The sequence below is a fragment of the Rhinolophus hipposideros genome (assembly GCF_964194185.1).
Source record: "Rhinolophus hipposideros genome assembly, chromosome: 25".
In the NCBI taxonomy this organism is placed as follows: Eukaryota; Metazoa; Chordata; class Mammalia; order Chiroptera; family Rhinolophidae; genus Rhinolophus; species Rhinolophus hipposideros.
Window position 1 is genome coordinate 20851394 of NC_138071.1, and position 27856 is coordinate 20879249.

Genomic DNA, 27856 nt, shown 5'->3' on the forward strand with positions numbered 1-27856 from the left:
GCACCGAAACTGACAAGGGCTGCAAGGGGACCAGAAGAAGCAGCACCCACCACCTCACATCACAGGTGTGTGAAAAACTCTTTTCATAAGGCTGGTGGGGACCCCCATTGCTGCAAAAGGAGAAGACACAAGTACCCAGGAGCACCTCAGTAGGGACACCCCAAAATTGGGGGTAAAGTTATTACCCTCTTCCCCTCTGAGCCAAATCAGTCCACTGCAAATGAGGTTTGCTAGCGAGTCCTTAGGCATAGGGCATCTCCCAAATCAAATCAGGCTTTGTGAAAATCTAATGAAAGGGCTTAGAGTGTTGCAGGAAAAGAGAGTCCTTGGCTTCACAAAGGAAAGAATTCAAATGTGAGCTGATATAGAGTTTAAAGTAAAAGTAAGTTTATTTAGCAGAGAGTGAGAAAAGAAAGGCCATCTCATAGACAGAGTGGCGGTCTCTTATCGCTAGTGGAAGACAGACTCCCTCCATCCCCCAGGCTAGGGTTGGTATGTGTTTTCTGCTTTCATGGAAAATTTGTTGGTGTGGGGGGAAAGGAAAATAGAACAATGGTAAATTTATCTTTGACCTCAGTAGGATGCAGGAAGAATAGGAGCAGGTTGGTTTTTAACTCTTGTAAAGCAAAACCTGTGTTTAGTTTGCTGTGGGCTTAATTACAGGGATGGTCCTAGTGGAATCTCTAGTCTTCCGGAGAGATTGCTCTGGATCATTGATTAATGTCTGCCTGAGTTCTGTGTCTTGGAGCATGTAGGCAGCAGGCTTGGAATCCACCCTCTTAGTTTCTTCTTCTGTCGCCACGCAGACTCCTCCGTCCTTGGGACATTCTTTGGACCCAGAGCATGGAGTCTTCTTCTCTGCCCAATCTCCTGTGTATGATTATCGTATTTTATTTTTTGTATGATTATTTTATGAGTCTAGGCTTTTAAAAATGAAACACTCAACTCTCCCCTGGAGCTAGGAACACTAATTTTCAGGACAAAAAGTCCAACTGTCTGCTGAAGGGGGAAAAAGCAGAAAATAGACTCACTATCTTTTTTGATAGTGAGTCTATAGGAAAGTAAGATGGTGGTTTCTTTACTGCCTCAGCTCCAGTGAGGCTCAGCCCTCACTCACCTCAGAATTTGGTTGAGTGGCACGCCCTGGGTTCAGCAGTTCACAGCCTGCACTGATGAATGCACAGCCTGGTCAAGAGCCCTTCTGCTGGGCCCTGTGCCTGAGCCCCAGTGGTGGACTGGGCTGCAGAGAAACATGTGGTTTGCTAGTGAGTCCTTGCAAGACCCTGGCTACCCACCTACTCTAGCTTGGACTGTGCAGAGCTCAGTGAGGACAAAGAGCCTGAGGTAATTTCAAACTCACCAGATTCTGGGTCCACTTGGATCTAACAGATTGGTCCTCCCAAGGAAGTTGGGCTGCTGGGTGCTAGGCATTGCTGAGGCCAGCAGGCAGCCCTGGACTGCTCAGGTACAAAGGGCAGATGTAAGACCTCAGCAACCCCACAGCCAACAGGGGTCAATTTTCCCTGGCTCTCTCAGGCCTTGGACTTGGCTCTATTGGGACCGAGCTGACCTAGCTGCCTCTGTCTGTTAAAAACATGGCTTCTCCTGCCCTCCCAGGCCTTGGTCCACTTTCATCCTTTTCCGCTTCTGGGACAGCTCCTCTCATCGTCTTCCACCTGTCCCCTCAGTCGTCTTGGCCCACCTTAAGATAGGTGGACCTGCTTCCTGACAGACCTGTCTCAGATTCTGGAGGGGTCTTGCATGAACACTGTGACTCCCCGAGGACACCTTCACCCCTCACAAGGGAGCAGTCCTTGAATCCAGGGATTGTCCACACGTTGCCACCACGTCACAGCCCTGCTAGTCTGATGCCAGCACATCCCACGGCCAGGTCTTCCCTCAGGCCTGAATCCAAACCAAGCCTGTCCCTTTTCTCTAGGAGTTCAGAGGCCTGAGCCCATCTCCCACCCACCGATCCAGCCACACCTCAGTGGCCCCAAAGACCCAAGGCTGGCATTGGCAGGGGGTGACCACAGCCTGGGATTGCTCGCCCATGGACATTTTGTGCCAATTACTTTCATGGACTGCATCAAGGTCCACCCTTCTCTCTAAAGGAATAGACACTTCCATTCCTGGGTACCCATCAGAGACCCCAGGCCACAGGGGATCACATCATATGTCCTTGTGTAACCACAGCACCTAGCCTGCACGTTCCCAATTAGAAATCCACATTCATAACCTTAACAGGAACTTCATGGTCCAGGTTGGGAGATTAGCCCTGTCAAGTTGAAAGGTCTTGCTCCCATTGCTAACAATTCTAAATTTCATGACGAGTTTCTACACTTTAGAAGAAAATTGAATGTATTGTTCTATCATATAGATGTGTGAGGAGATGGGTGTTTTCAGAGCAGTAGTCCTTAAATGATTAGTATATGGATCCCTTTGAGACTCCAATGAAAGCTGGGAACGCTCTCTCTAGTAAAATACATTTTGCAGCTTTCTGTTTTAGGGGGTCACAGATTTCATGAAGCCCACCCATGAGCAGCAATGTAAGGAGACCTGGTCTACAGGGTGAAGCTCTAATTAGCTGGCTTATTGATTCCACGCATTTTTGCCCATGAAGCTTTCATAGGCCATTTGAGGGCACTTTTCCACCTGTCTCATCTGGGCCCCAAACTGGGATTATGGGTGACTTTTATATGCAACACATTGAAGTACCATGACTCAGATAGCATGAGAACCAGTATGGCCCCGATGGTTGAGAATTCAATACTTTGATTTTCAGCTGCAACTATGAGATTTCTGCAAGCAAAATACATGGGCTAAAACAGACATTTGAGCTATCGTTAATTTTAAGGAGACCTTCACTGTGATGGTTAAGAAAGCTTATGATTTCAAAAGCTGAAGGGACAGCCTCCTGCAAAGGTTTATGATGGCTCATGCGGACCAGCCTTTCCAGGCCTTCTACAGAACTGAGATATTGTCACTGAGATATTTCAGGGTCTGTTTGGGCTATCGAAACCTCCCTCTCCTTTGTGGGCTGGGAATACATAAATAAGAGATTATCTGTCTTAGAAATTTTATTGGTTACCTGGTGATCACACACAATCCTGAGACAAACCTGACACAGAAAGAAAAGCTTTCTTATAGCATTTACGAGCTGAACTTCCTGTTCCTCCAATGTCTCCTTCTGTCACCATGGTGATGGGTAGAAGATGAGGGTTTTAGTGCTGTCTTGTTTGGGGATTTTACTGTATAGGTTGAACTGTGTACCCCCCCACCCACACACGCACACACATACACACTGAGATGTTGAGGTCCTAACCCCCAATATCTTATTTGGAGACAGGGTCATTACAGATGTAATTAGTTAAGGTGGGCTCTAATCCAATATAACTGGGCCCTTATAAAAGGAGATTTGGACACAGACACCCACAGAGGGAGAACGCCGTGTGAAGATGAAGGCAGATTGGAGTGATATATCTACAAGCCAAGGGCCACCAAAGACGGCCAGCAAACCAGCAGATGCTCTGGGAGAGGCCTGGAGCAGGTTCTCCCTGACAGTCCTCAGAAGGAACCAATTCTGCTGAGGCCTTCATCTTGGACTTCAGACTCCAGAACTATGAGGCAGTACATCTGTGTTGTTTAAGCTACCTAGTTTGTTACAGCAAGCCTTGCAAGTAAATACAGAAATGAGTCACAGTCCACAGAAGCCAAGAAGTCCTGGGCTGGGGTCTCTGTGCAGGAGCCCTTTCTCTAAGAGAGTCTGCTAATGCCCCACAGGCTGCAGCTTTTGTGAGTGCCTTTGTGAGCCTTAGGCAAAGGGGGCCTCTGAGGGAGGGCAGAGCCGGTAGAGCTGGTGGGCCTACTCACAGAGAGCAGCTGAATTCAAAAGTGCACTCCTTGCTCCAGGCAGACAATACCTTACCAGGTGGCACTGCTCTGTGATGGGCTAAGGGATGAATTCCAGATCCCAATGGTCCCCCCAGGACAGGCACCCTTGTGCACTGAGCAAATTGCACAAAAGTACATGGCAGCACTGATTGCTCTTTGCATTCTCTGTTTGCATCTGCTTCTATTAATGCACTGACCCCATTTGCGTGGGGGATTTGTCCTGTTGCCGGAGAATGGCGATGAAGGCCCGAAGCTGTAGATAAGAGGTGCTAAGTGCCCCACATTCTAAGTACAAGGAACCTGAGCAGTCGGGCCAAGCCTATCCACCGGGCATATTGAGTGGGGCATATTCAGTGGTGCCACTTGCTTTCCCTCTCCCTGATGCCCTCAATATCAGATCACTAGAAGGAAGAGAGGTCATCAACCTTTGGGAGCACAGTGCTTGTGAGGACGCACTATCCTTTAGAGGGGGTGGGTGTTTTCCCTCCAAGAAGCCAGGCTCTGGGCTGCAAGAAAACCCCTAGTAAATATTAGGGGAGTCTAAATAAATCGAGAGTGGAGTCTCACCAGGCCTGAATGTTTACTGAGCTCGGGTCTGTGCCTGGAGTAAGTGGGAGTATGTGTTGGGGGGGTGGGGGAGAGTTAGCTCTTGGGGAGACTTCCAGGAACCTGGGAGTTCTGCCCTCCTCCTCCCCTGTGTTCAGGTCTCTAACCCGAGGGGGACTCAGCGAGGCCAAGAGGCAGACCTGTTCTGCACTCCCACTGATGGAGCTCCCTCTGGTACCTTTGACTCCCTGAACGCCTTTCCCACTGCCAACCAGGGGTGGGGTTTCCTAAGCCAGAACTACTCCCAGACAGGCCTTATGCCGCCCTGGGGCTTCCAGCGCCAACCTCAGTAGGACTACAGGCCTCACTTTTTCAAAGAACTAGGGTAATGTCCACAGGAGGTCTGACTCAGTATTTGGACCTGACACTTCTTCCTCTGCAGAAATGGCCCCACGCCGCGTGTTGCAGGGGAGCGAAGGGCCACCGAACACCCTCCCCCAGCAGGGTCTGTAATTGGGTGCACTCCCCACTGCACAAGCCAGAACGTTCCAAAGTTGCCGCGTGGTATGCCTTCCCGTCAGGAAGTAGTAGTGTACCCTTGTTGTCACTAGATGGCAACCGTGTGTAAAGGGAAAGCAGCGCGCCGTGGGAACCGCTCACCACCAGGCCGCCCGAGGCAGAAAGGGGACCAGGGTTTTCCCCCGGGCGGGGTCCCTCGAGGGAATCCAGACGAGCAAGGCTGGATGGAGGAGCCGCGGCTGTCCTGTTGGCCCCGGGCTCAGCAGGTGCGCGTGCGGAAGGCAGTTCCTCCCCGGCTCCGGGCGGAGGACCCGGCCGCCCGCCCAGCTCCCCGCGGCCCCCGGCTGTGCGCAGACGACAAGTGGCACTTCGCCACGGGGTTGGGCACCCGTGTTGCCCCCCAAATGGTGTTTTTAGGTGAAGTATTATCTCAACGCAAGGACGTGAGCCTTAAGAACAGGAGGAGAGAACACACACGGAGGGACCAGGAGCCTCCGCGAAACACACCTGGGACTCAGGGCCACCGCCGAGGTGGCGTCCGCGCGCGGGGAGCAGCGCGGGCGCCGCACGCACCATCGCACCGCAGAAGCTTTCTCGGAAAACCAGCGTCTCTGTGGGGTCACAGCTTGTACAATGTATCAACAGGAACAGAGCTCTGACTGTGTTTGGAAGCTCATTCCTGCACGTTCACCGCTCCAAAACCAAAGGGTCTGAGAATGGATAAGTGTGTTAAGACACAAGAAACCGCCACTAAGCGAGTTTTCTGCTGCCGGAGTACAGTGCACGATGGGCGCCAGTTCACTCATGTCCTGCCAATACACTGGGCTCAGGTGCCTTAGCGTCTGCCCAGAACTTCCGGGTGGAGGCACTGCAGGGATTGGTGTTACCTGTGGGTTATCAACAGAGAAAACAAGGGATGGGGCAGAACTTCAGAGAAGCTTTCTACGTTTCCAAAGCCAAAACCTGGGAAAGCAAGGATGCGTCAGGGCTGTATTTTTACCCCATTCAAAATGAAAAACAGTTTTAGTTCGACAGGGAACAGTGCTTATTCTGACAACCTTGGATACCTATTGAATGCATGTAAGTAACTTCACCTTTGTAAAAAAAAAGTAAGTATTTATTTTACATACGTTAAAAAGTACTTAGAAACCCACTGGGTGTAGCAAACTCTAAAGACAACTTAACTGTTAAAAATGTATGTACTGTTTGCGTGAAAACAGCCCATGAATTAATTTCGTAATAAGAAAATATGTGTTTATTTTTGTCGGTTGAGGAAAAAAAATACAAAATCGGGTTTGGGTTTTTTCCTCAGCTGGTGGGAGTTGAATTTTCCGTCAGGTTCCTATTACCCTTCAGGGAGAGAGCTAATGCAAGAGACAGTGGTGTTTTGGCAGGATGATTACTGAAGACATCATTCTTATCCAAAAGTCAGTCTTTTGGCCAGGACCAGCTTTTTCTTGACTGCAGCTTTTCGTTCCATCAGGAAATGCTAAACATGGTTGCCTGCTCTCTGTCAGAGCTGGTACCCAGGCACTCATCTTGTGGTGGGTGAGTGGGGCCTGGTGGTCTCTCACTCAGGAATTTCTAAGGAGAAAGAGACTACCAAGAGGCTCAGCTTCCGTCCACACCTTTTGGTACACAGTCTTCTGCACCTTGCTTTCTTGCAACTTATCTTGGAGATTGTTCCAAGTCAGCAGACACAGATTTACCCACTTCTTTTTAAATGGTTGCTTACTATTCCTCTGTATATACGGCAAACATTTGCTGTTTTCCCTTCACTAGCAGCAGCCCTTCCCCTGTAACAGTAGCCTGCATTTCCTTTGTCTCTTCCCCACTCTCAGTCCTGTGATTTGCGAGGGAGTGACCCTGACCACAGCTCCAGGCTTGGACATATGACCCAGACCTTACCACAGTGATTGGTTCGGGGATAGGCGCTTGACCCATGTGTCCAGTGTAAGGACCGAAGGGGATTGGCTAGCAGAGGGTTGAGTTCCTGCTCCAGCCTTGTCATACAAAACTGGGTCCCCCTCGAGGGAGGTAGCACACAGGCTGCTTGCTCGTGGCAGCATAGCTGCTGCAGCCTTGGCCACCCATGTCCCCGAGGAGAGCCATCTCAAAACCCCCGTGCTCTCGCAGAGCGAGGGGTAGGCGGTCTGGATGGGTTTTATCTCAGTTGTAGTGTCCATTCTCATGAGCCTCTGGTGGTGACTGCAGCAGCCCCTACAAAGGACTCTAATTTAGACAGCCCCAATTGTCATTGTCTTAGTTTGGGTTTCCCCAGAGCACACCCCGACATAAAGATTTGAATGCAAGTTGTTTATTGGGGAAGTGATCTCGGGAAGCCTTGGGAGGGAAGCAGGGAAGCCAGTAAGGATGTGTTGGGGACTCTGGGAGTCTTAGTTCTTACCTCTGATCAGGTCCTAATGACTCTCGATTGGCCATTGGAATGCTTCTAAGGTCAGCTCCACTGGAAGTGTTGTGGTTTTATGGCTTTGTCTCCACTATTTATTGCAAGAGCTTCCTCACTGATCTCCCTGCTCCCAAACCACCTTGCACCTGATACCAGAGTTCATTTTCCCGAAGCACGTTGATCATGGTATTTTTCTGCTCAAATGTCTTTGATGCCCCCTCGTGCCTATGAGACGAAGTCTGACGCTTTGGGGCCTTGTATTCCAGCCAGGCACTGTGCGAGGAGCAGGGGATATAGCAGTGCCTAGCCCCACGCAGCTGGCCCTCTGGCTGAGGAGACAAGCAGTGACAATAGGGTGTGGTAAGGGCTGTGATGAGAGAGGAAGAGGGTGTTCTAGGAGATGTGCCAAACACAGCCTTGGGTCCCAGGAGGCTTGTGATGCGGACACTGCTGGTTGGGCATGTGATCCATTGGCCTCTTCTTCCTAACAGATCTGCATTTTGGGCAGTGGCAATGGCTCCAGCTGCACATCACCACATTCCCCAGACTTCCTGGCAGGTAGAAGTGCCAGTGAGAGATGAGTAGAAGTCATTGGGTTTCCAGAAAAGCCCTTTAAAGGAGCCTGATTAAATAAGACACACACTTTTCCCCTTTCATCTTTCCTACTTCCTACACCCTGGTACCAGGTGTGATGGCTGAACTGTAGTGGCCCGTATTGCGATTATGATGGAATCCTGAAGACGGATCCCTCTTGAAGAGGGATGATGAGCAGAAAGATTGAAGGGACCTAGGTCTCTGATTACCTGGAGATCTCAATCCATTCCTGTATTGACCTCCAGACTTCTTTTACGGGAGAAAAAGTAAACTTCTTTCTAGTTTAAGCCACTGTTATTGGGGTTTTCTCTTGTTGTCTGCTAAACCTAATCTGAACCTAATCTGCAGTGTCCTAGAGGATGTGCAATCTGAAGCATTAGCATAAATTAGATCGGCAAACTGGTATTTGAGGGGGCTGCAAGGAGGAAATGTGTGTCAGGCAGAGGGGAGAGAATGTTCGAAGTCCTGGAGGAAAGAGAACAGAGTTGGGTGTGTCTGAGGCGAGCAGAGAAGGGGTAGAGGAGATGAAGCCTGAAATAAGACTTTGTAGCCTGGTAAAAAGTTGGACGTAACCCACAGGCAGAGGGAGCCCTGAATGATGGCTGAGGTTTTCACTTGGGGAAGACCCCTCTGGTGCTGAGACAGAGGGGCTGGATTTGAGGGAAGAAGAGTTGATGGGACCATTATGAGGCTAGCACTGTGGTCAGACAAGACGTGACATTGAGTTGTACTTGGCAAGTAGCTGTAGGACGGAGAGAAATGGGCGGACTGAGACTTAACCGGGAGGATTCCGGAGGGTTGGTGGGTAATTGGCTGTGGGGGGAGAGAGCAGGAGCAGCTGAGGGTGATGAACCTCCGGTGAGACAGGGAACAGGTGGGAGTGGGTCTGGGAAGAAAACAAGCGCAGGGTTGGAGGCGTGTAGTCTGAGGTGAGTCTGGCTCAGCTGCTTGTAAAGACCGAAGGAAAGAGCTCTGGCCTGGGAGTCAGAAAACCTGCCATCCACACAGTTGATGCTGCCTCCTTCCAAAGTGCCCTTGAAACAAACAAACAAACAAACAAACAAAAGTGCCCTTGACCTCTGAAATTCCAATTCTCAGCCTAAACTGAGCATGCTGTCAGCTAATATATATGTAAAAGTCCCTGGCGCTTAGTAGATGCTCAATGTTAATTGAATTCGAAATGTTGCTCCACGTGTCCCCTCGGACCCCTGCTCACCGAGCCTGTCCTGTCCCCGTCATCTGTCAGGAGTCTGGGCCGAGTCACAGCTCCCACCCCTCTGCCCAGAGGAAAGCCCCCCGTCTTCCTGAACTTCACGGCGTCGTGCCCGTCAACGCTCCCCCGATATTAACAGAGGAGGTGGAGTAGGAGGCTGGCAGGTGGAGCTGCTTTAGAAGCCAGGTGTCCTGGCTCCAGGGTCCGCGCTCCTCGCGCTGCGCATCTGGCCTCCCGCCGAGGATCGGGGGCCGGCGGGGGCCGGGGACAGCGGGGGTGTCACTGCGTCGCGGCGCCTCCCCCCTCCCGGCCCGCCCTCCCCCACTCCCACGCGCCTGCCCCGCCGCTCGCGGGTTCTTCCGGCGCCGGGCCCTGCGCGGAGGCTGCTGCGCGGCGCGCGCGGCGGCGCCACCCGGAGGCCGGCCTGGGGCGCCCCCGGGGCCCGGAGCGCCGAGAGCGCGTGCAGCGGGGCCCCGCACCGGGCGCAGGAGCGCGCGCGCGGCCGTCGGAGCAGCGGGCATGGAGCCGGCCCGCCAGCCCCCCGCGCGGGCCCGCCCGCCGCCGCCGCCCGCCGCCCGCCCCGCGCCCGCCCCGGCCGCGCCCAGGCCGCGCTCGCCCGCAGAGGCGGAGGCGCGCGGCCCCGAGGGGCGGCTGCGGCGGTCGGGCTCCGGCTACGAAGGCAGCACCAGCTGGAAGGCGGCCTTGGAGGGTAAGAGCTGCGCGGCCCTCCGTGCGCCGGCCTGGGGGCCCGGGAAGGCGGGTGACAATCACCTTGGCGGGGCCCCGGGAGGGGAGGGCGGGGAGCGCGACTCTGGAACCCGGAGGAGTGATTTCAGGGCAGTTAGATGCCGTCCCGGGGGCGCGGGGACCACCTATCGTTACAGCCTTGACTCTGTGCACCTCACTCGCTCTCTGACCTTGGGAGCAGGTTTCATGCTCTGAGCCTCAGTTTCCTCATGAGTAAAGGGGACAGTTACTGTCAGGCACTCACCTAGTGGGCCTGTTGAGGGGATGGCTTGACGCTGTAGCAGTGGAGACGTTTTGGGCAAAGTGACAAAAGCTGTAGACCCCAGGGAAGGGGCCGGTGCTGTGTGAGAAGGGAGTTGGGGGGCACCTCGTGGTGATGGGGCCAGGTAGGGAGGGGAGAGATGGAGAATACACGCAGGCTCTTCCTTGTAAGTTCATGGGTCCCCCCTACCCCTTCCAGTCGGAGCGGTGACTCCTGGCTGACCAAGGAGGCAGTAAGCAAAGTGGAAAATAAATTTCAAGTTCATGAGTTCTTTTAGGAAACTTGTGTTGGCCACTCGTGGTGTGTGGTGTGGGACATGCTAGAGTTGGCAAGAGAGGGAGGGTCCTCTGGAGGCTCCTCGGTGCTCCTGACACCCCCATCCAAAGGCTGAGGCCCTGGGTAGCGTTACCTAGGAAAGCCCAAAGTCTGGAGCACCCAACCCTTAGGGAGGAAGTATCAGAAAAGGAGGGCTTCCTGGGGTTGGTGATCTCTTAGGACGTGTGGAGAGAAAGAGGTGAACTGGGTTCAAGCAATGACTTGTTCAGGGACCAGATGACTAGGGCCAGCCAGTCCCTTGGGAGGCACTGAACTTCAGGATACCAGGATGGCAGGGAGGGGTGAGAAGAGATGAGTCTGAAGGGCCCAGATGGCGAATGGTCACCAAGGCCTTGCCAGAAAGTTTGGACTTAGAAGGAGCCATTGAGAGATTTAAAGCACAGAATGAGACCTTGGGTTTGCCCTGGGAAGAGTGCTGGTGGCCTAGAGGGGTCAGATCAAAGCAACATCAGTGAGGAAGGTGGGGCAGTGCTCCGGGGAGGGATATAAGCAGCACCTGCCAGGGCCGGTGCCTTGCTGCGGAGGGAGAGGTGGGCGTTCGTCATGCCAGTGTCTGGCCCATCGGCTGGTGGGCCAGGTGATGTGGATTGCCTGAGAAGGAGCTCTGCGGACTCTGGAGGGGAATCGGTGCCTGGGGGGTGATTGGGACTAAAGAGGCAAAGATGTGGGATCTTGGGGCAGAGGAGCCTCAGGCTGAGAAGAGTTGAGTTGAGTAAAGGTGGACAAACCCCTCTCTCTGACACGTATCTCCAGGCGCATTGTTGGAATTGCCTGTGACCTCCTGCCTCCGTCCTGTCCAACTGATTCCTGGAAGTTGCTCACTCCTGTTGCCTGTATTTCTTCATTCGTTCATTTGTAAGATTTCGGCAGGGTCTGCCCTAATCTAACTCTAACCCCCGATGATTTGGGCCACGTCAGGGTGGTGTGGCCTCTTTCAGTATCTCTGGCCCTGACCTTGGCTGGGCTGACCACCTGTGAGCGAGGCAGGAAATGGCCCAGGGGCTGTCTTGGGATGCCAGGTCTTCTCTCTGCTGGGGAGTCTGGCCCACTCCCTGTTTAGTGCCTACCTGTGGTCCGGCCTTGTCTTGGATACCTTGGAGTGGCTCCCTGCCTGGCCTGCCTCTGTGTCTCATGCACCCTCTGGTCCCGCCTCCTCCAAGTGGTCCACCCAAGATCAGCTCCACGCTTGATACCTGTGGTCCTTGGGGGCTCAGCATCTGGGGCCCATGGACTTCTTCCCCAGGTGTTTTAGGTTCTGGAATCTGAGTCCCTGTGAGGGGCCTCCCATCTGCCCATCCCCTGAGAGTCTCCTGGGTGTTTGCTGGGCACCGCCATCTCCTGTCAGAGGGAGGAGCTTGTGGAGCAGGACTGGTGCTCCCCAGGGTGCTGGTGTGTGGGCCCAGGGCCAGTCTGTGCACGGCTCTCCCACATCTATTTATTCTTCCTTTCCTTCCACAAACATTTATGGAATGCCAACACTGCCCAGGCACAGCTCAGGGCACAAGGAACATCCCTGCCTTCGGACAAATCACAGGACGGGGTGGAGACAGCCTGCTGAGGGGCAGAGAGCGTAGATTCTGGAGTCAGGTGAACCCAAGTCAGACCCTCCCCCTGCCCAGGTTTTTAAAACTTATTTGAGCCTCAGTTTCCTCATCTGCCAAGCTAGATAATCATTTCTGCCTCTCAAGGCTACACAGACCAAGGTGCTGGGGGTGGCTGTACATAGGTGACTCTTTCCCCGGTGACCTAGACGTGGTCTCCTGCAGCCCTGATGGGGGAGCTCAGCTAAAATCCTTTGACTGCTGCTCTGCCTACCTTGAGTGCACTCCCCACCCCAAACTGGAGTTCATGTCATGAACCTGGTCCACGAACACTGAGGATACCCGTGATGGACTAAAGGTCTACCACATTTGGGGGCCATGGGGACTTTGTTTAGCCAAACTGCTGTCTTGAGAGAAGCAAGAGACCTCTTGACTTGTCCAAGCTGAATACTCAGGGGACCTGTGCTCCTTTATTACCATGAGCTGAACATTTATCAAGCACCTACTATGTGCTGGAGGCTTTCACAACAGCTGTCTCTCACATCTACCGTCGTGGGGAGTTGGCAAGTGTTCTACCTATTTTATAAAAGAGGAAACTGACACTCAGAGAAGCCATGTGCTGTGCCCAAGGACGCATGTTGGTTGCTAACACATGAAACCCCGCTGGGTTTCCCACAGGGCCCTCTGACGGGAAAGCTCTTACACTGTCCTGAGCTAACCAAGGACGTCGGGCTTGGTGGGGCTAATTGGAGAGACTCAAATTGTACTTCAGATGCAAGTTGCTTTCCTGCTCCTCAGACAATCCCACCACCTCCAACTCAGACAATTTTTCCTCCTCACAGGTTAAGTGAAACGGAGAGCTTCTTAAATCATAAGGTTGGGAATAGAGCTCAGGTCATTAAGACCTTCCTTAGATGAGCAATTAGCTTTATAAATAGAAAGCCAGTCAGAAGTTCTCTGTTAATATCTGTGGATATTAACCTTTCCTTCTACCCCCAGCCTTTGGGGAGAGGCTGGAAAAGGTGACCCAGAGCTCCCGCCAGGTTCTGGAAAGACTGGAGGTGTTTTGAGATGCAGATATTTCTGGCATTGGGGTGGGAGTAGGGAAAAGTGGCATGGGGGCATGGTGGTGGGGGCAGAGTGACTCTGCATATCTCAAGCTATAGATTTTTCCCCCGTGCTCACCAATTCTGAATTTTTAATGCTGAAAGTTTCTTGATTAGGCATAAACCCACGACTTCCTGATCAAAACCACACACATATATTTAGCAAAGCCTCTTAAAATTTAAAAATTACCAATCTCTACATTGGATAATTTTGAGCAATCAAGACTGTGCTCGCCAAGCTGTGGCCCTGACGACTTAGAGATGTACACTGTGGGAATCAGGGTTTTGTCTGGGCTTGTGAGCCAGCCTTTTTTCAATTGTTCCTTCTAACATTAGGCTAAATTATATCCATTTATAAACATAATAAGGGCCTTGCCTAGAAGGAAGGATTGCTGAGTTAGACATTTGTTACGGCTTGAATTGTGTCTCCTCCAAAGAGATATGTTGAAGTCCTAACCGCCAGGACCTCAGAATATGACCTTATTTGGAAATATGGTCGTTGCAAATGTAATAGTTATGGGCCATACTGGAGTAGGGTGGGCTCCTAATCCAATATGACCGGTGTCCTTCTAAGAAGACGGTCACATGAAGACCGAGGCTTACAAGGAGAAGGCCATGTGGCAGTGAAGGCAGAGATGGGAGTCATGCAGGTATAAGCCAAGGAATGCCAAAGAGCGCCAGCAAACCACCAGAAGCTAAGACGAGGCAAGGAAGGACTCTGTACAGGTTTCCGAGGGAGCCTGGCCCCGCTGATACCTTGACCGTGAGCTTCTGACCTCCAGAACCGTGAGACAAGAAATGGCTGGTGTTTTAAGCCACCTCATTTGTGGAACTTTGTTCCATCCACCGTAGGAAACTAGTACAACATTGTTTTGGATTGTCCAGCCCCACAGTCGTCCTCTGGGAGGACAGACAGTGAACAGTGAGTCGGGTGTCCTAGAGTGTCCTCTCTCTGTCCGCAGTGCAGCGTCCAGAGCAGCTACCCCCATGCGAGGATGAAGAGGCTTCTCAGTTCCGGTGATGCTGGAGACGCATGCACAGACCCCCTTCTCCAGAGAGCAGGTGTCTGTCTGCGCAGGGGGCCCTTTCCAACAAACTCAGTGGAGTTTTAGGCTGACCAAGGCCATTGCCATTCAGCGTAGCTGAGTCCCCTGTGTTTTTAGTGCCAGTGGGTATTCTGTTACATGCAAGGCTGTGGCTGTGGCTTAGACCTAGTATAGGAAATTGAAAGGGGAGCTGAGCACAGCTCTTACCCTACAGGAGCCCGTGGGCTCATCCTCTTTGTCAGCAGCATGGTAACTCCTAACACTGAGTTACCAGCTACTGTCCACTGAATTTCCATAAAATCCTAAGAGGCAGATACTACTAGTATTTCATTCTGAAGAGGAGGAAAATGAAATAAAATAGAAGCTCAGTAACTAAGTCATTTGGAATGTGACAGAGCTGGGATTTGAACCCAGTTGAGAAGCTGTACGACACTATGCTCTTATCCTCCGCACAAAGGGCAGTATAAAGAGCCGGTATTCTAGGAGAGGATTGAGAGGTGTGAGCAGAAAAGAAGGGATACCTACAGTGCACTTGCCACAGGCAGCCGTCATGCAACTCAGGGGGGACCCACCTAACGACAGATTGCCCCTGAGGACAGCAGAGCAGCTGCAGGAAAAGCGCGGCCCTCGAGGGCAGGCATGGGCCACTGCTCTTACCGTATACCTGAAGCCACCCGCCTCTGGATTTCCTGGTCCACCTTGCTCTTAGGGAAGACTCCAAAATGTTGGTTGGACTTGCAGGTAAAGATGGCAGATGGAACACATGCATTTATTCCCTTTCTCTTCCAAAGCCCACTAATACAGCAGTTAGGGGCCTTGTAAAAGGCCACAAGGACCACAGGCACAGGAGAGAGGACAAGAGCAACAAAATTTGGACCTAGAGACCTAGGCAGTAAAGAATGAGTGGTAACTGACTTCACCGGCACAGGAAACACCGGAGTCGCACGCTGGACCCCCAAAGCACAGGGATGGCGCCACCAGTCACCATGGCAGTGCGTGAAGATGGAGCTGAATACAGGACTGGATCAACACTTCGTTAGGAAGGCTTTAGATCCCCAGATCCTCTTCCCATTCTGTACAACTTCTTCCCAGCCCTGAGGGTGAGTCTCCTGAGAGAGAGTCTCTAGAGGCCAACACATTTGAGAGCAAGCAATTAAGGCGACATTTACATATGGAATGCCAAGGAGGGCCTCCCAGCGCTTCTCCTGGCCCAGCCAACACCTTCCAGGAGGGAAACCAGAAGAGCCCTCTCCAGGGCTGACCCACCCAAAAGGAAAAACCCAAGGAGGTCCACCTACAGAGAGCCCACCTGGATCAATCTGCCGTGACCCTCCACAGTGAATAAACCTCTCCATGGTCTCAGAGACTCCAGTGAACGCTAATCCTCCTGCCTTAATCATGAACAAATAACTAAGGACCTCCAGACATCCAAGAACTAATGAACAGAAGAAAAGCAAGTTTGAGGAAACAGACTATACCAGGAGGAATAAACTTTCTGCGCCCCCCAATAAAACCCTATCAGTAATATTCCCCAAAGAGATGAGAGAAAGGATTGCATCATTAAAATAAGAACAGAATGCTTTAAGAGGAAGTTTTCAGAGAACAGCCACAACAAAGCCACAAAAGCTTTGGAGATTAAAAATAATCTCAGAAATGAAAAATTCAGCCTAAGGGCAGGAAAATAAAGTTGGAAAAAGTCTTCCAGGAAATAGAGCAAAATGGCAAAGGGACAGTAGTAGATAAGGGAGAAAGAGAGAGAGAGAAAAAAAATAAAAGAAAACTCAGAGGACCAATCTAAGAGGTTTAACATTTCCCAATCTTTTGTGAAGTACAATACAAATGAATAACTCGAAATATCATGCATGTGGATGGCACAGCATGTTAAAGTGCTATGAAAGTTTCTAGATACTTCCTCTCACTTCTGTTACTCACGTCATCATGGATGAGTAACAGTATACAGACAAGCACTAGAGGTACTGCTTTCATCTATGCTCATGCATAACTTTGCTTTTTAAAAAGGACTTTAAAAAAAGGGAGTTCTCACTACTAGGAAGGCTTTAATAAAAATGTAAAAAAAGGAAACTAAAAAATGTTGGTGAGGTGGTGGAGAAATTAGAACTCTTGTGGATTGACATTGCTGGTGGGATGTAACATGGTGTAGCCAGTGTGGAAAACAGCATGGTGATTCCTCAAAGAGTTAAACATAGAATTAGAATATGATCCAGCAATTCCACTCCTAAGTATGGAAGGAGAACTGAAAAGAGGGACTCAAGCAGATACTCAAATGTATGAACATGTTCCAATGTTCATAGCAGCGTTATTCACAATAGCCAAAAGCTGGAAACAACCCACATGTCCATCAACAGATGAATGGATATATAAAATGTATATATTCATACAATGGAATATCATTCAGTCATAAAAAGGAATAAAATTCTGATATATGCTATAACATGGATGAACCAGTCAGACACCAAAGGACAAATATTGCGTTTTCACTTACGTGAAATATGAGAAGAGGCAAATTCATAGAGATGCAAAGTATAATATTAGAGGTTGCCCGGGATTGGGGGAAGGGGGGACAGGGCAGTTAATGCTTAACTGGAACAGAATTTCTGTTTGCAAACGAACAGTGGGGATGGTTGCACAATATCGTGAATGTAATTAATGCCACTAATTGTACATTTGAAAATGGTTAAAATGACAATTTTTATGTTATGTACATTTTACCACAATAAAAAGACCATTCAAAGACCCTACGTCTAAAGTCTAGCATGATTCTTTCATTAAATGTAGAATAAAAACTTTAAATGGTAACAAGGAAATATAAAAAGGGAGCAGCCAGAAGATCAGGAAAGGTTTTGGTAAGAGGGTGGGTGGTGTAGGGCTGGGTGGGATTTCAAGAGGTAGCAGTGGAGGTCAGAACATTGGGGACAAAGAGCCAGCTGCAGGGCTGGGAGGATGGACTGCATTATTTCAAGGAGTCTGTGTGGCTGAAACCAGGGCCCGGGTAGAGAAGCGGCAGGAGATGAGAGGTTGGAAAGCTCTGATGGCCACAGAAGGAGTTCGAGTGCAAAGCCCTGGAGGGAGGGTTATCAAGCTGGGAATCACAGACTCAGGACTGTGCTCTGGAATGTGACTCTCAGTCCTCAGTACCTGAAGGGCTTGTGGCTGGTTCCTATCCCCAGAGTTTCTCGGTATTAGGACGTGGGCCTGGCTGTGGGGACTGGTGGTGGGAGGGTGAGTGAGTGGCCAGGAATTGAACCCTTTCTCTTCTCCTCAGACACCACCACCCGTCTCCTGCTGGGAGCCATCGCCATCCTTCTGTTCGCCATCCTGGTGGTGATGAGCGTCTTGGGTGAGCATGGATGTTGGAGCACATACGCAATTCTGTGTAGATCACCTTGTCAAAAGCACATCTATTTAGGTCAAGGAAAGTTCCAGATGTATCATGAATTCTGTGGGAGACAAAGTAGATAGAAGTCCGAGTATTGGTTCCAGAGGAGATTTTAGTCTGTGATAATTTATTCACACATCGACTCCACATGTCCCTTTTACTAAGCCCTGCAGGGAAAGTGGAGATGTGACTTTCGTCCTAGAAGGTAAATGCCACAAGAACTCAGAACCGACTGGGGTGGGTTAGACAGGCAATGCTTATGCGTCTTGGAGGAGATGGGTTTGGGATAAGATCACATTCATTCATGCAACAAACATTTCTTGAGCCCTGCAGTGGTTAGTTACGCCCTGGGCTACGTGCTAGGGATTTAAAAAAAGACGAGGATGACATGTGAAGTATAGGGCTGTTACTGCTGGGGGCTTCCCTGATGGGGAAACGTGTGCCAAACCCTGAAGAATGAATAGGGGTTTCCAGGAGACCAGGAGGTAGAGGGAAGAGACCAATCCAAGGGCAGGCACCTGAGCAGCACCGAGTGGTATGTGGGACGGAAAGGGCAGAGGAATGAAAGTGGAGGACACGGTCACTAAGAGCGGTGAGGCTAGATGACCAAGGAACTCGGCTGTTTCAAATGCATTCAAGTCAAAGGCTGTCATGGGTTCTGAAGGGTTTGCAAAGTGATTTCTGTGCCTCTGTCTTTAATGTTTGAGAAGCGCCGCAGGACCAGAGGTGGGCACCTCCAAATGGGTGAAAAGTCCAGTGACATTATCACTCCCTATTAAATCCTCACCTACAGGGCGTGCACGATAAGCAGGGCGTTTGTAAGTGTTTAGAAAAGGATCTGGTGACCACTGGCGCCAGCTTGGGTTCACCTAGAGTAATGCCTACAAGTGAAATTGGTTTCCTTTTGTCTTTTGCTGGGTTGGGAGGTCAGTGCCATGTGTAATCGCAGCAGAATGTGATGTCAGTAAAGCATCACAGAGTCTCCTCAGAGCTCCTTGTGGAAAAGCAGTTGGAATGTGGCCACACCATGGTCAGTACTCCAAAGTGGACCTGTAGCTCACCGAGCGGATACGCAGAGTGCCCGCCGATTAGCTGGTGTCAGGGCGGCCGGAGGTCCCGTGGGGCTGGAGACCCGAGGGGCTGGAGAGCCGTGTCCTGGTCTACATTTAATCAATCACTGGTATGAAAACAAACACAAAAGATGCTTATAGAATGTGTAGGATATACGATCCAAAGAGGTATGTTTAATATGACAGGTGAAAAAAAAATCAAGATTAAAATGTATCTTTAAAAACACAAATGAGCCAATGCGAGTGAGATAAATGTGGAAGAAAGAAATAGAAGATCCTTCATTTGGTTATAAAAAAGCGATTTACGCCATGTTCGGGCCACTGGGGAGACCCGACTTGGAAACAGATCACATGAAAACAATCGAAGAGTATGGTTTATTTCGTTTGGGCAAGGAGGCCCTTTGAGAAGCTGTTGGAAGCTCTGGGCTTCCTTCCCAGAAAAGTGCACGTGTGCACATACCCACAGATTCTCCTCACGAAAGCGGTCTGCAGGCTGGAAAGTAGTGGTGTGGTGATCACTTGCTGGTGATAGGGCCACTTCTGTTGCTCCCTGTCTGTTCTGGCAGCGTTTTAGTGGCAATGGGGGCACCCTGCAGTGAGCCAGGCAGGATGGAGAAGGGTCTGGAGGGCAAGCCCTGCCAAGAATTGCAGAGGAGACGGTGTCTGATTAAGCCTGGAGGTGGTGAGGCTGGTGTCCTAACAGTAGGCACTAGAAGGGTTTGCCCTGGGTCACACTGTCACAGGATGGCAGATTGGAACTCAGAACTGAAAAGAATTGTCCAGCAGGTCCGTGGTGGGATGGGCTGCCTTGTTAGCTAATGAGGGCGAGGCCAGTGAGAGCGGGCCCACCGAGCCTGTGAGTGGTTCCCACCGTGGCTGGAGAGGGAGGACCAGTGGCCTCTAGGGCCCGCCCAGGTCTGAGTTTCTGGGGTTCCATGCCTTGAAGAGTTGAGAGAGAGAGAGAGAGAGAGAGGGAGACTTACCAAGGGGCTAACCTGCTGTCACAGCCCCTCGTAGTGGTGTCCTGGCCAGTCCCCCAAATTCCTCTTCCTTATGCCTTAGCCACCACCCTTCTACCTGCCAGGCCCTGTGAGAGGTGCCACCTAAGAAGGCGTCCACATGAGTCATGTCAATGAAGGGTACCAAAGCTGAGGCAGGTGGAGGGACCTGCAGGGAGCAGAGGTGGGTTTTTCGGGGCCAGGTGGGGCCAGGCGGGACCAGGCAGGGCTGGGGGGGCGGACAGGGGCACTGTTGCATGCTGAGCCCCTCTCTCTTCCCTGTAGCTTCCAAGGGCTGTATCAAGTGTGAAGCGCCCTGCCCAGAGGACTGGCTGCTCTATGGAAGAAAATGCTACTTCTTCTCTGAGGAACCGAGAGACTGGAACACGGGCAGACAGTACTGCCACACCCACGAGGCCGCGCTGGCTGTGGTTCAGAGCCAGAAGGAGCTGGTGAGTGCCAGGGGAAAGGGGAACCTTCGGGAGGTGTCGCCCCTGTGACGTGTCTCCAGAGCACAGCCAGCCACCACACAGCCCGCGTGTGCACGTGGGCCCCTCAGGGTCTGAGCAGGTCCACGGTGGCCTTTGTTTTCACCTGCTCTTGTGAAGGCCAACGAGGTCATTCCAGGCTGGTTTGCTGAGCTCAACTCAGTATTGTAACATGTAAGGATTGCCCATTGCAAATGCACCTGTGAAACAGAAAAACACACTGGCCTGTCCTACTGGGCCATATCAGGACACGAGCTCTCATGGAACACCCCAGAGTTTTACCCATAGAAATGTGAAAGAAACACAGTCAGTGAGTCTGTTGGCCCTTCTGTTTTTGGAGGGTAGCAGTGGTGTGGCAATCCAAGATTGCACGTAATCTAAAACTCACTTCAGTTTGTCTCCGATACACAGTATAATGGCCCCCTGCTGCAGAGGAAGCCCAGAAGTAGGCAGGTAGAAGGATAGCCAAGCTGAGTGTGGAGATTTGTCCCAGGTAACCCATCAAGTGGGCAGTCTCAGCTTCCTGCAAATTAGGAATGCTGTCACCCTGGGCCGCTGAGCCAGAGGGACAAACCCTGTTCCAGGCTTCCTGGCCCAGTGGGCAGGCTCCCAGAGCCAGGTCCCTTGGAGGCCGTTGCAGGTAACTGCTGGGTGATGAGTGTGAGCGCAGGGCTCTCTGTAACCCCAGTGCCTCACTTTTGGGGTACACTGAGGCACCTTCCTCTTGGCCTGTACAAGCTGGCAGTCGGTGTTCAAGCTGAGGTTAGTCTTGGGAAGTGTGAGCATCCAGCAGACTGCACCTGACTGTGCTTTCCCTCTTTCCTTGGTGCAGGAATTTATGTTCAAGTTCACGCGGAGGGAACCCTGGATTGGCCTGCGCAGAGTGGGGGATGAATTCCACTGGGTCAACGGGGACCCGTTTGAGCCGGACACGTGAGCTGAGGCTTCATCTTCTGGCCACCGAGCGCAGACCGGGCAGGGCCCAGCCCCCTGGACACCTCCCAAGGGAGAACCACTTGGTTTTGTGCTAACTAGAGTCTGTGGCCTTGCACGTCCCTCTGTGTTGGCCAGAACTGAGCCACGTGGCTACACCTGGCTGCCAGGGAGGGTGGGAGGCGGGGCCTCTATTCTGGGCAGCCATGTGCCACCTAAACGCTGTTACTGGGGAAGAAAAAGGGATCTGAGTCCCGGGCACCACGAGCATCCTCTTAGAGAAAACAGCTCTGAGGGAGCTAGGGCTGTGTGCAGTGGGGTGTTATTTGTGGCACAAGAGGTGTGGAAGTGAGCGTGTGATGGGGGTGGCAGGTGTGTGAGGCCAGGGACTGGTTTGTGGTGTGGGTGATGGTGGCAGCTGTCATGGGTGGGGGGGTGTATGGCTGTGGCAGTGGGGCTGCTGATAGTGTGGGGGGCAGTCTAGGTTAGGGAAATGCAGGGATTAGGGGAATAAGCTTCCGGTCCAGACCCTGCAGCTGGAGGAATAGGCCCCAGGAGCCTATTCTCTATGCTCTTGCTGCCTTTTTTTTCCCCCTTCCGGAAGCTTCCTACTCCCAGAACCAGGGAGAGCCCTGGAGGCTGAGGTCTGCTCAGTGCCGAGCACATGGCAACCAAGGGCCTCGGGTCACGTTTCCCTGACACTGAGGGGTCCTGCTCGCCGCCCACTCCCTCTTGGTGTCATTCTGACGTCCTCTCTTGTGAGGCCCCAGCTCCGGCCCTGGCTGGGGGCTCAGATCAGGATAAACCAATGAGGTGCAGAAGAAACCTTGGGACATTTCAGGCAGGGAGAGCTTCTCACCCCCAGGTCCACGAGCGATGTCAGTGATTTCCCGGGCAACACAGTGCCGGGTGTTAAACATTGGGGTTCTTTGGGTCCACCCCTAACCTGCCAGGTAATTTAATTCTGCTCCTCTCTACTGAGCTCTTCCTGTGCTACGCTGTGCCGTAGGGGAGCCCGCTGTCCAGGAGCTGACCGTCTGGGGCTGCTGGGGACAGACAGACACAGGCCCCTGAGAGGCTGTGATGTGGTGCCCCCAGAGCAGGCAGGCTGCTGGGGGAGGCAGGGGGGGCAGAGAGGGGGTCCTCAGTGACTGCTGCTCAGGGACGAGCGAGCTGACCCTGGGAGGATGTTAAGCAGATGCAGAAGGGCAGGTGCCCAGGAAACTGGGGCATTGGCAGGGTGGCTGGGGCCGTGGTGCACAGAGTAGGGAGACAATGCAGTGCGTGCTAGAAAGGTCTTGGGCTGAATGTTCTGGAAGGTGACTGTAGAGAGAGGGGCAGACACCACAGGGCCCGGCGGTGGCTGGGCTGTGTGCCAGGTCGTGAGAACCTGGTCTCTTCTCTCCCGGCCATAGATTCCCCGTCGCGGGCCTGGGGGAGTGTGTCTTCGTGGAGCCCACCAGGCTGGTGTCGACGGAGTGTCTGATGACCCGGCCCTGGGTGTGCAGCAAGATGGCCTACACATGAGGTGGGTCAGGCCAGTGGCGCCCTCCAGCGCAGCCAGACTTACTGCCCCTGCTGCCCCAGTCTCCTCCGTGAGGCAAAGCAGTGAGGAGCGTGGCCTCCGCCCTGGCCCGGCTGCAAGGCCCATGGGCCCTGGTTCCTGGTCTCCTTGGCCCCAGGCAGGTCCTGTGGCTCAGCAATGCCCCATGCTTAGTAGTGTAGGCACCTGGCCCCCAACACACACACACACACACACACACACACACACACACACACACACACACACACACACACAGACACAGACACACAGACACACACACAGACACACAGACACACACACATGCAAGAGCGCATTCCCCTGGTGCTGACAGTGCGTCACTGTCCACACACACACAGCACCTCCCTACAGCCTCCAAGCCATTCACTCCTGGTTCCTGGGGAGGCAGGGAGGGCAGGCTTCCTCTCACCTGGGTCCCCCTTCCTGTCCCCCGTGGTCTGCCTGGGGAGGAAAGGGGGACTGGCAGTTCCCCTGGGCCTGGGGAGGCTCCGCATGCCCCCTCCTCCAACACACACACACACTTGGAGCCCCAGAGCAAGCTGCTGGGGGGTGGGGGGCACCCAGGCCTCCCCAACCTCTTCTTGGTGCCCCTGGCCGGGTGAGATGTGGGCGGCCTGACTGGTAGCTGACTGTGTGAATTTGGGTCTTGGCCCATTTTCAGAAAATAGCTCAGGGAAAGCAGGTCCAGCTCTGCTCTGCTCAGATCTTTTGTCAGTTTTCAGACAAAGCCATCAACTTGGTTTGGTTGACCTTTTCACATGCTTTCCAGATTTTTAGCAAAATATGGGTACTTTGCGGTTTCATATTTTGTCTTTATTGGGAAGCGAGTGGGGAACCCGGGTGGACAATAAGTTAAGGGAACTCAGTGCGGTGGTGGTGGGCCTGTGGCGGTGGCAGGAAGCCCACCACCCTCCCAGCGCCTGCCGGATGTATGTTGAGGGGCTGAGTGTTAAGGAAGTGGTTAGCTGCTGCTGCTACTTGGGGGTCGTGTCACCTCATTTAATTCTAACAGAAGTGCCCCAAGGCAGGTAATGCTCCACAGGGGACAAAGGCCAGGAGAAGCAATTGAGCTGTGCTCTGGGGGGTTCAGAGGGAAGGGACCAGCGACAAGGTGGGCTGGGAAGGAGCCGTGTGAAAGGACAGGGCGTCGAGAACCCGTGCCATTTGGGTCTTATTTCTCATTCGATTCTCCAAAGCGTGTTGCCTGAAGCTTTTAAGGCACATTGGCAAGTAAGCTCTCCTAACCTTGGGTTTGTCCTGGGACCACAAGACAATTCTAATCAGTTTAGTAAAGCGAGAGGAAACCTGACTCAGGGTCACCAATGTTTTAAGAGTTTTCCCGTCTGGTTCTTACCGAGAAAGAAGCACAAAACTAAAAAAGCTGGCACGCCAGTCTTGGGAAATACAGAAAATCCTTCCCACGGTTATAAAGCAGCCGAGCGCCCCGCCCTCCCACGTGGACAGAGCTCCCCAGGTTTGCGGTGTTTGCAGGGCTGCGGAGCCCGGTGCTGTGCTCTCCAGCGGCCACACGGGGGAAGCACTGAGCACGCGGAGCTCGAGCGAGGGCTGCTGCTCCCTGGGCGCGTTTGAACCCAAACTCCAGCGCCGTCCTCGTCCGACCTCTGGAGCGGGCAGGGGGCAGGGAAGGCTGGGGCTCGCACCCCCGGCCACCTTCAGATGTCTTTTGTGAAGATGGAGGGTGACAGGCAGGACTTTTTCAGGAAGACTCACTAGGGTGGTAGCTGTTCCGCGGCGGTGCTAGGGTTGACTAGTGTTTGCTTAGTGAATTGGCTTGTTTTTTTCCCCCAAAGGATTTCACTTTTTATTAAATTTATTGGGATGACAATGGTTAGTGAAATTACAAGGTTTCAAGTGTACATTTCCGTACCATATCATCTGTAAATCACATTGTGTGCTCACCACCCAGAGTCATTTCTTCCATCACCGTGTATTTCTCATCTGTTTGTCTTTACAGAGGAGGAAACAGGCTCAGAGAAGTTAAGGGACTTGCTCCATATGACCCAGCTCGGAGGTGGGGGAGGCAGTATTTGAACGCAGACCCACACCCACAGGGCTTTTGGGAAGCCAGTGTGTGGCCGGCGTGTCCCCCACCCAGCCCCCCAGCTCTAAGGCCAGCTCGGAGGGGGGGTGCCGGTGATGGAGAAGGGGCCACCCTGGGAAGGACGTCCACGTGCCTGCAGGCGCTTCTTTTTCTGGACACTTTTATCTTCTTGGTATGATTTCCGTATGAATTGCCGTGAGAGAGTGGGTAATGCAAACAGTGACTTCTGTCCTTCTCTCCCTCCAGGGCCCAGCTGGAGCCTCCCTGGGACACCTTCCAGGACAGCAGCAGCCCTCAGTGCCACTCCCTTTCCCCAGCACCTCCAGCACTTAAGACTGAGCCTCTCCCACGGCCCATCTGTCGCCTCGCCATTGATGACTTGTCTCTTCATGTGTCCGACTGCTCCTGTCATCAGATGACAAACCCCTGGAGAGCAAGTACTGTGTGTTGTTGGTCTCGGTGTGGCACACACAGCGTGTGCTGGCTGTGGTACCCGATGTAAGGTAGCCCACAGCGTCCCTCACTGTCTGCCAGTTAATGGTGGGCGACAGCAGTGGCCGCCATAGTCAGATTTGTCTTTCTGGCTTCGGTGGGCATGGCATGATTTCAGAGGCACACAAAGATGAACTCTATAATTTGTTTTGCTTCAATTAAGTGAGCTCACAGCATTCCCTAAAGCATGCACATACGTCCTGGGTGGGCTCAGTAAGGGTGGTCTGGAAGTATGGGGTGGGGTGGGGGTGAGGGAGAGCACCCCTCATCTAATCTAATCTAATCTAATCTAATCTAATCTAATCTAATCTAATCTAATCTAATCTAATCCCCTACTCAGCCTACATTATAGTTAAAGAAGATAAGATAAAATGTCCTTTGCAGGGTACGTAGATCCCAGTGGGTGAGGAGATGGCTGTGAGTGGGAACCAGGCTCAGGGAGGGTGATGGGGCTGGCTGCTGAAGGTTCCTGGGATCCCCAGGATGTCATGCTAATATCACTGTGTTGTTCCTCAAAGGACAAGACCTGGTTTTCAAAAATGCCCACTATTTGCCGAGTACTTACAGCAGGAGGGATGGAGGTGGGGGAGGTAACTGCCTCTTTCCTCCTCTTGGTCTGTAGCCAGCTCCAGACTGGGAGCGGGGGCATCCAGGAAGCCTTTTGCCATGCCCGCCTCTCTGCCAAGGCAGCCTGGAGTGGATACACGAGGCCTGGCTCGGAAGACTAGTTGGGCTCTAGCTGTATCAACTAGCAGTTGTGTAGCTCAGGCCACTGTGCTAAACCTCTCTGACCCCAGGCTCTCTGACCCCAGGTCTATAAAGTAGAAATCACGCCTGCCCTGCCGACCTCACAGGGTTTTGAGAACTGTAGATGTTAGAATTTCAGGGGTTAGAAATGATCCACCCCATTCTCATTATCCGCGAGGCCCAGAGAGGTTAAGTAACATGTCCAAGGTCACACAGCATGTGGCAGAACTAGTCAGGTCTCGTGGCTCTTATTTCCTGTTTATACTCTTATTATTGCATGGATCATGCTTTGTTAATTTGTTTACTTGTTTGCCATCCATGCAGAAATGTAAGCTCCTAGAGGGTAGGGATTCACTCACACTTTTTTGTTTCTCTAGCGCCTGGTACATACACAAGGTGCTCAATAAATGTGTGTTGAACTTATTTGATCTTGACTCCTAGTTCAAGTGCTCTTGCCTCTACACCATACTGTCTTTGATCCCGGAACTCTGCACTTCCAGTTCAGCTGCCCACCACCTATGAAAATGTTCAGATGTTTTAGAGGAAGAGAGAAGAAAGATGTTCGGCTGCCCTGCAACGTCCATGAGTGTCCTGTAATCTAGAGCACAGGATCCATTTGAGCAAATACAGACACGTACGTCTACGACAGAATTGGAATGACAATAACAATTAACACTACTGATTGAGAGCTTATCAGGGCCACTGTGTTAAGCATTTCTTACTTAGCCGGGCCCATAGTAGGTGCTTAATAAAAGTTTAGCTTCTCAGAGTCTTCATTTCTCACATAGTGCACTGCTGATTCAGAGAACACTCAAGTAAAGCTGTCTGCCACATCTTGACTTAGTGTTTCAAAATGTTTCCGTCTTATGAAATCTCCAATCATGACTGGGGGGAGGGCAGACACGGAGAAATGTGTACCGGTTCATACATGCTTCTACCTGGAAAAGACTCGTGTCACTTTTCCTTGGTTTAAAGCAAGACAGCTCACTTCAGATGAACCAGGAAATACAATCCTTCCATGTGCGGGAAGGAAACTGAAAAACTCTTGGTGCGTGACAGGCCTGCTCCACCACATTCCCTGGAACACGTCCTATGTGAACCTCTCCATTCAGATCCCTGGATGGAGCAGAGCCGTTCACCGTCACTGACCTGCATTAGTCTGTGGTGTGATCAGGAAGAGATCCTTACTTTGTTAAACCTCTGAAATGTGGGCTTTGTTCCAGAAGTTAGCGTAATCTAATACCCTACTCAGCCTACATTATAGTTAAAGAAGATAATAAGATAGGTTAACTGGTATAATAAAACAAACCTAAAATTTCAGTGGCTCAAATAAAATAGACTTATTTCTTACTCTTTTGTGGCTTTTGTCCAGTGCGGTTTTATTAGGAGACAAGGAAGCCATTCAGTGACCTGGGCTTCTGGTGACCCCACCATTCTCTAGGCCCTCAGAGTCCTGTCATCAGATTTTCCACATCTGGCCAGATATCCAGGGAAGAGAGTGTGGATAAATGTGTGAGTTTTTTTAGGGTTCATCTCTGGCCACATTTATCTGCAAAGAAAACTAGGAAATGTAATCTAGAAATGCCTTTTGGGAATATCCAGCCAGTCTTTGCCACGGGTAGTATTATCCCTATTTTACTGCTGAGAAAACTGAAGCTTGAGAGGTGAGGTTAAGTGGTATCTCAGCTTTACGGCTGACTTCAAAGCCATGCTTGGAATTACCCTGCCACCAATACTGTCTTCTCCCCTAATACCTCCCTGACCCTTGCCTCAGGAAGACTTCCTCCCAGCACCCCCCTATGCCTTCTGCCTCAGGCCATTTTCCCCCCTATGCCTTCTGCCTCGGGCCATTTTCCCTCTTGCCTTCTTTCCCTTCTGCCTCGGGCCATTTTCC

The 27856-nt window shown here is 51.9% G+C and overlaps 1 protein-coding gene across 6 annotated transcripts; it reads left to right on the plus strand.

The window, feature by feature from the left end:
• Nucleotides 1-9695: 9695 nt before the first annotated feature.
• CLEC2L (C-type lectin domain family 2 member L) lies at nt 9696-26801 on the plus strand (the record flags this gene model as incomplete). Of its 6 annotated transcripts, none has more annotated exons than XR_013992606.1 (7): nt 9696-9885; nt 17498-17572; nt 19965-20131; nt 21000-21100; nt 22516-22628; nt 24970-25805; nt 26404-26801. XR_013992606.1 is itself a non-coding variant. In XM_081038712.1 (6 exons), 5 exons carry the CDS (start codon nt 9696-9698, stop codon nt 22625-22627), a joined length of 645 nt encoding a protein of 214 aa, XP_080894838.1. In that variant the 3' UTR covers nt 22628; nt 24637-26801. The 6 variants fall into 6 exon arrangements, 2 of the variants coding, with proteins under 2 accessions (XP_080894838.1, XP_080894837.1); XR_013992607.1 differs by having other exon boundaries at nt 24970-25160; XR_013992608.1 differs by having other exon boundaries at nt 24970-25160; nt 26463-26801.
• Between the last annotated feature and the right edge of the window lie 1055 nt (nt 26802-27856).